Here is a 7,437-nt window from a genome sequence, read left to right as displayed (position 1 = left end):
GTCACCTGAATGTGGGATTACATGGTATATAACGGTCATCAGAATGTGGTATTACATGGTATATAACGGTCACCTGAATGTGGGATTACATGGTATATAACGGTCACCTGAATGTGGGATTACATGGTATATAACGGTCACCTGTATGTGGGAATACATAGTATATAACGGTCACCTGAATGTGAGATCACATGGTATATAACGGTCACTTGTATGTGGGATTACATGGTATATAACGGTCACCAGAATGTGGTATTACATGGTATATAACGGTCACCTGAATGTGGCATTACATGGTAATTAACGGTCACCTGAATGTGGGATTACATGGTATATAACGGTTACCTGTATGTGGGATTACATGGTATGTAACGATCACCAGAATGTGGTATTACATGGTATATAACGATCACCAGAATGTGGTATTACATGGTATATAACGGTCACCTGAATGTGGGATTACATGGTATATAACGGTCACCTGAATGTGGGATTACATGGTATATAACGGTCACCTGTATGTGGGAATACATAGTATATAACGGTCACCTGAATGTGAGATCACATGGTATATAATGGTCACTTGTATGTGGGATATAGCCCAAACAAATCTGTGACTTGAATCCTGGCAAATCTGTTTTATTAAATCTCATGAGACTTAAATAGTACTCCTTATCTCACTGTAGGTAAAATAAGACTAGTAAACCTAGAACTGAGGAAGTCTAAGCAATTAGCACCCTGGTAAGCGAAAAGGAGAGGGGAAGCCACCACACCTTGTTTCAAAACTCAACGCCTGATTAGTTGGTACAAGGACCAATTAGATACATGACTGCCATTTAGTAGATTTAACACTCAGTTTGTGTGGTGTCAAGTTCTATCCAAGGCCACCAGCTATTAGTACACAACATAAAGTCAGAAGAAAATATGCACCAATGAGGCGTAGTATCTGCTGCAGTAAAAAATGTTTATTGTACAATCCGAAAGTAATGTACAGACAAAGTCACAGTGGAGAACGCCTGACGCGTTTCGCGCATGCGTAGATGCGCTTCATCGGAGTACACAACAACAGATTTGCAGGTCATTTGTGAAATCAGTTGAAATATCCACTTAATGTCTATATTATCAGTTCAGAAATTGAGAATTTGTCACAATGCCTTGACTATGGGGATATTTCTGTTATCTTCTCGCAGTATAGCCGGTTTAATGCTGCAGCCACAGCTGCCCCTGGTGTATGGGATTGTCTCATTTCAAACATTTTATAGAGGCTCATGGTTTAAGAGGGCTCTCAATGCTTATGCAGCAACCAATAAAGGCCACACAACCTTATGGTGAAGAGTAATCCTGTAGCAAGGAGACTTTATGGTGTCCAGCTCACACTTTAATTCCTGTGGCAAGCTTCTGTATTTTGTGTCCAGCTGGCTTTGTAAAGATTAGGTGATAGATGTTTGGCTAACAAATTGGGGTCTTCAGTGAGACCTATTATTAGTCTCCTCTGGCTCAGAATTGTCACTGCGGCTGGAAGCCCATGTTCCTTCTTTGCGGCATATTTAGATAGTGTCTTTATATTGCTGGTGCTATGAATTTAACAAGTGCATTGTTGTTCTTTGCCTGGCTTTTCTGATAGCCATTGAGACAGATCCTTAATCCCGTTCATCCGGTGTTAAACAGGACTCCTTTTACCCATTTATCCCCTGGGGTAAACTCTCTCAGCAAGCTTCATATCGTGAGTGCACGCTGTTCTACCCAAGTTCCTGCTATGTTTTATGCTGTCAGACCAAGCTTGTGCCCAAGATTTATAAAGTGCCTGCTTGTTCAGCTGATGTGCATCATACAGTGAGTGCAAGCTCTTCTGCCAGGTGTCACAAATTGTCTGCATGATCACCAGTCAAGCTGCAAGTCATAACTGACAACTCATTCACCAATCCTCAAGTCATGACACCTTGGGGCCAATTTATCAAAGGTCTTGCGGACCTGATCCGACAGTGCGGATCAGGTCCGCAAGACCTCGCTGAATGCGGACAGCAATATGCTCTCTGTATTCAGCATTGCACCAGCAGTTTACAAGAGCTGCTGGTGCAACACCGCCCCCTGCAGACTCGCAGCCAATGGGCCGCCAGCAGGGAGGTGTCAATGAACCCGATCATACTCGATCAGGTTGAATTCCGGCGATTCCTGTCCACCTGCTCAGAGCAGGCGGACAGGGTTATGGAGCAGCGGTCTAAAGACCGCTGCTTTATAATTGCTGTTTCTGGTGAGTCTGAATATGGTGCGTGCAATATGGTGGCGTTAAGCTCCATACCGCACAGTATTCAAGGTCTGCTTTGACGTGCTCGTGCACACTTTCCCCCATAGACATCAATGGGGAGAGAGTGTTAGAAAAAAAGTGTGGAATGAAAAATCTCAGTAACACAGCCCCATTGATGTCTATGGGGGAAAAAAGTTACGTTTAAACCTAACACTCTAACATAAACCTCAAGTCTAAACATTAATCTGCCGCCCCGACACCTAAATAAAGTTATTAACCCCTAATCTGCCGCTCCCGACATCGCCAACACTAATAAAAGTTATTAACCCCTATTCCGCCCCTCCCCGACATCGCCGACACTATAATAAAGTTATTAACCCCTATACTAATTTATTTAGTGGCGGCGATGTGGGAGTCCGGAGGTTTACGGGTTAATAGGTTTATTTAGTGTAGGCGATGTGGGAGTGGCGGATTAGGGGTTAATATATTTAAATAGTGTTGGCGATGTGGGTGGGCGGCAGATTAGGGGTTATTAGGTTTATTTAATAGTTGCAATGTGGGTGGGCGGCAGATTAGGGTTAATACGTTTTAAATAGTGTTTGCGATGCAGGAGGGCGGCGGTTTAGGGGTTAATAGGTAGTTTATGGTTGTTAGTGTACTTTGTAACAGTTTAGTTATGAGTTTTGTGAAACATTTTCCATAACTACTGCTCTCAGATGGAGGTATGGATCTTGTCGGTATAGGCTGTAAAGCAAGCTTTTTAGCCTGAACGCACAACCTGTAATAGTGGCGCTATGAAAATCCCACACAAAAACGTCATTTTTTTGAGTGCGGAATGGATGTTGCATTAGAGGCTAAAATGCTTGCAGTATAGCTATACCGACACAACTCGTAATATGCGTTCCATTTTTTCATCATTAAAAGCCGTACCGCAACACTTGTAATCTAGCTGAATGTATGTGTATATTTCATGCTTTGCAGGATTCCCTACTGATTCCTATTTCATGTAGCTGAATCTACAACACCCCACACTTCTTCCCTTAACCCCCCTAATTCATGCATATGTCTCATTGTGTTATTCATGTTCAGGTGTCACTGATAATTTCCTAGGCTCATGAATGGAAAAACACATGCCGCATACCCATGTTGGTGTGTAAAGTGTTCCATCAACACATCAAAAAACTGATTAAAGGGACAGTCAACACAAAAATAGTTTTAACATACAGTATATCTATAAAGTTGCCCTAGATCGTTTTTTCCAAATACATGCCAGTTTTTAACGATAATCTGTTTTCAAGTTAAATCACTTACTTTTCCCCTGCTGCCGTTTTAAAATGTCCCTGTAGCTCCGCCCCTTTTTCATCATCCGTGACATCAATAAAATCCTGTGTTGCCTGTAATTGTTCTAAGTTACTCGTTACCGTTTTTTGCGCATGCGCAATGCGCCTATTGTACTCTGACCACTTTTTCACACAGGAACACAAACGCTGGCTCATTATGTGAGCGGATCGTATTTGCAGCGTACCTGTAACCACAACAGGGGTGCCTGTTGTCATAAGTGCTGTTTCACGGACATGTCACCTAGAGGGACACTGACTCGCGTGGAACTCACAGTGGCAAGAGCATGAAAACATACAGACTGGGATAGTATAGTAAGCGCTCCCTTGTGCAGATAGGCCCTCTGAGGTGGTAACATGCTAGTACCAGGGGGATAAAGATAGTTAGGGCCTTGAAGAAGGTTACTAATACAAACTGCGGTTCACCGTGCAAAACATACAGCTGTCTTGCGGGCCTGCCTACAATAATACAGGCACCCGGGCATACAGACACACGCCATGCTCACCTTCTCAGCAGCACCACTCACTGCAGTGTGGCCACCGGGATAGATCCTTGCAGCTCACAGACTGTTCTGCATGCTCAAAGACCGCTCGGCCACCTCGCCCGTAAAGAAAGTATCCTGGTTTCCCTGACCAAGCCTTTCCTTGGTGTCTGCAACCTCTCAGCAGGCGCAAACATCCACACACAAGAAGCCTATTGTATTGACACTGCTCGCTGGCTTCCCACGCATCAAGCTGCTGTACATCTATTTATATTTGTGTCCTGACTAGCCCCACACATACAGGTATAGCCAGCTGCTGCATCCCCTTATACAAGTACTTCAAGCTTAACGATGTATTCTCTATCCAGGGGAGATTCCACTGCATGCACAGACTGTTGATCAACAGGGTTGGCAGTTGTTAGAGGGCCAGGATGTTGGAGAACAGTTGATTCTGATGGACGTGCTGCTGCTGCTGGAGGTGGAATAGCTGCTGCTTCTGGAGGTAGAATAGCTGTGGCTGGAGGTAGAATAGCTGCTGCTGGAGGTGGAATAGCTGCTGCTTCTGGAGGTGGAATAGCTGCTGCTTCTGGAGGTGGAATAGCTGCTGCTTCTGGAGGTGGAATAGCTGCTGCTTCTGCTGATGGAGGTGGAATAGCTGCTGCTTCTGCTGATGGAGGTGGAATAGCTGCTGCTTCTGGAGGTGGAATAGCTGCTGCTTCTGTTGATGGAGGCGGAATAGCTGTTGCTGCTGGAGGTGGAATAGCTGCTGCTTCTGCTGATGGAGGTGGAATAGCTGCTGCTTCTGGAGGTGGAATAGCTGCTGCTTCTGGAGGTGGAATAGCTGCTGCTTCTGCTGATGGAGGTGGAATAGCTGCTGCTTCTGGAGGTGGAATAGCTGCTGCTTCTGTTGATGGAGGCGGAATAGCTGTTGCTGCTGGAGGTGGAATAGCTGCTGCTGATGGAGGTGGAATAGCTGATGCTTCTGTTGCTGAAGGTGGAATAGCTGCTGCTTCTGCTGCTGGAGGTGGAATAGCTGATGCTTCTGCTGGTGAAGGTGGAATAGCTGCTGCTTCTGCTGATGGAGGTGGAAAAGCTGCTGCTTCTGCTGATGGAGGTGGAATAGCTGCTGCTTCTTCTGCTAGAGGTGGAAAAGCTGATGCTTCTGCTGCTGGAGGTGGAATAACTGCTGCTTCTGCTGCTGGAGGTGGAATAGCTGCTGCTGCTGCTGGAGGTGGAATAGCTGATGCTTTTGCTGCTGGAGGTGGAATAGCTGCTCTTCTGCTTCTGGAGGTGGAATAGCTGCTGCTTCTGGAGGTGGAATAGCTGCTGCTTCTGCTGATGGAGGTGGAATAGCTGCTACTTCTGGAGGTGGAATAGCTGTTGCTTCTGTTGATGGAGGCGGAATAGCTGTTGCTGCTGGAGGTGGAATAGCTGTTGCTTCTGCTGATGGAGGTGGAATAGCTGATGCTTCTGCTGCTGAAGGTGGAATAGCTGCTGCTTCTGCTGCTGGAGGTGGAATAGCTGATGCTTCTGCTGATGGAGGTGGAATAGCTGCTGCTTCTGCTGCTGGAGGTGGAATAGCTGATGCTTCTGCTGATGGAGGTGGAATAGCTGCTGCTTCTGCTGATGGAGGTGGAAAAGCTGCTGCTTCTGCTGATGGAGGTGGAATAGCTGCTGCTTCTTCTGCTAGAGGTGGAAAAGCTGATGCTTCTGCTGCTGGAGGTGGAATAACTGCTGCTTCTGCTGCTGGAGGTGGAATAGCTGCTGCTGCTGGAGGTGGAATAGCTGATGCTTTTGCTGCTGGAAGTGGAATAGCTGATGCTTTTGCTGCTGGAAGTGGAATAGCTGCTCTTCTGCTGATGGAGGTGAAATAGCTGCTGCTTATGCTGATGGAGGTGGAATAGCTGCTGCTGCTGGAGGTGGAATAGCTGCTGCTTCTGCTGATGGAGGTGGAATAGCTGATGCTGCTGGAGGTGGAATAGCTGATGCTGCTGGAGGTGGGATAGCTGATGCTGCTGCTGGATGTGGAATAGCTGATGCTGCTGCTGATGGAGGTGAAATAGTTTCTGCTAATGGAGGTGGAATAGCTGCTGCTTCTGCTGCTGGAGGTGGAATAGCTGCTGCTAATGGAGGTAGAATAACTGCTGCTTCTGCTGATGGATGTGAAATAGCTTCGGCTGATGGAGGTGGAATAGCTTCTGCTGATGGAGGTGAAATAGCTTCTGCTGATGGAGGTGAAATAGCTTCTGCTGATGGAGGTGAAATAGCTTCTGCTGATGGAGGTGAAATAGCTTCTGCTGATGGAAGTGGAATAGCTGATGATTCTGTTGTAGTTTCTTCTGCTGAGGCTGCAGATGTTGGAGCTCGTTCTAAGGAAGCAGATGGTGGAGCTCGTTCTAAGGAAGCAGATGGTGGAGCTCTTGCAAATGATGCTGATGGTGGAGGTCACCCAGGTGCTTCATATTCCCACTGTGGAAAAGTGTGCAACCACCCAGCCTCTAAAATAGCCACGTTCTGTGACAATGTCCTTGGATAATTGCTGAGTTGAGACTGTGATTGCATTGGGGGGGGGGATATACCTGCACCCTTTGTGCCTATGATGGCTCACCCTCAAAACCAAAGGGAGGATATTCCTCTGGCCTTGGGTCGTATGGCAATGTTGGTGGCATCACTCCCAGGTACTGCATTGAAGCCAGCCAACGAGGCTCCTACCTGGGAGCTCACTGTTCCTGTGGTTGCCTGAAGAATGTTGGTGGTGGTGGCATTGTAAAAGGCCCTGACGGCTGCACAGAGGGTGCTGTTTGTATCCTTCTCATTGTGGAGGAGTTAAAGGATAAGAGGGATTAGTACAGTCAGATATATGTACATGTGGGTATCCTATTTACATTGATACATGCTAGGGCCTATACTGATTCATATGTAAACCTCTATTACATGCATGTGCACATTGTGAGGTGGTCTATGAGTGATTCCAATAGGATCAGTATACAGGGGTGTGTTTACAAAAATATTTATGTGTATCTGTCAATGATGAACTAATGGGTACTTTAAGTGACACTATAGTCACCAAATTTACTTAAAGGGACACTGAACCCAAAGTTTTTCTTTCGTGATTCAGATAGAGCATGAAATTTGTTTAATTCTCTTGGTATCTTTATTTGAAATGCAAGAATGTAAGTTTAGATGCCGGCCCATTTTTGGTGAACAACTTGGGTTGTCCTTGCTGATTGTTGGATAAATTCATACACCAATAAAAAAGTGCTGTCCAGAGGTCTGAACCAACAAAAAAGGCTTAGATGTCTTCTTTTTCAAATAAAGATAGCAAGAGAACAAAGAAAAATTGATAATAGGAGTAAATTAGAAAGTTGCTTAA

At 45.6% G+C, this 7,437-nt stretch overlaps 1 protein-coding gene across 1 annotated transcript; it reads left to right on the top strand.

The window, feature by feature from the left end:
- The first annotated feature begins 247 nt into the window (after positions 1 to 247).
- LOC128642635 (uncharacterized) lies at positions 248 to 5,938 on the top strand. Its single transcript, XM_053695419.1, has 4 exons — positions 248 to 296; positions 4,471 to 5,238; positions 5,355 to 5,756; positions 5,826 to 5,938. The coding sequence occupies exons 1-4, from the start codon at positions 248 to 250 to the stop codon at positions 5,936 to 5,938; spliced, it is 1,332 nt and encodes a 443-aa protein (XP_053551394.1).
- Positions 5,939 to 7,437: the final 1,499 nt, after the last annotated feature.

Source organism: Bombina bombina, chromosome 12 (assembly GCF_027579735.1).
Source record: "Bombina bombina isolate aBomBom1 chromosome 12, aBomBom1.pri, whole genome shotgun sequence".
NCBI classification, from domain to species: domain Eukaryota; kingdom Metazoa; phylum Chordata; class Amphibia; order Anura; family Bombinatoridae; genus Bombina; species Bombina bombina.
The sequence above is the reverse complement of the archived record's forward strand: the minus strand, read 5'-3'. Positions and strand labels throughout refer to the sequence as shown.

What these genes read in the sequence shown, in the direction of transcription:
- LOC128642635 (XM_053695419.1), top strand. Translation starts at nt 248, where the DNA reads ATGTGGTATTACATGGTATATAACGGTCACCTGAATGTGGCATTACAT. An exon ending in CCTGAATGTGGCATTACATG is followed by an intron (nt 297 to 4,470) that starts GTAATTAACGGT and finishes GTTGATCAACAG; the next exon opens with GGTTGGCAGTTGTTAGAGGG. An exon ending in TGATGCTTCTGCTGCTGGAG is followed by an intron (nt 5,239 to 5,354) that starts GTGGAATAACTG and finishes CTGCTTCTGGAG; the next exon opens with GTGGAATAGCTGCTGCTTCT.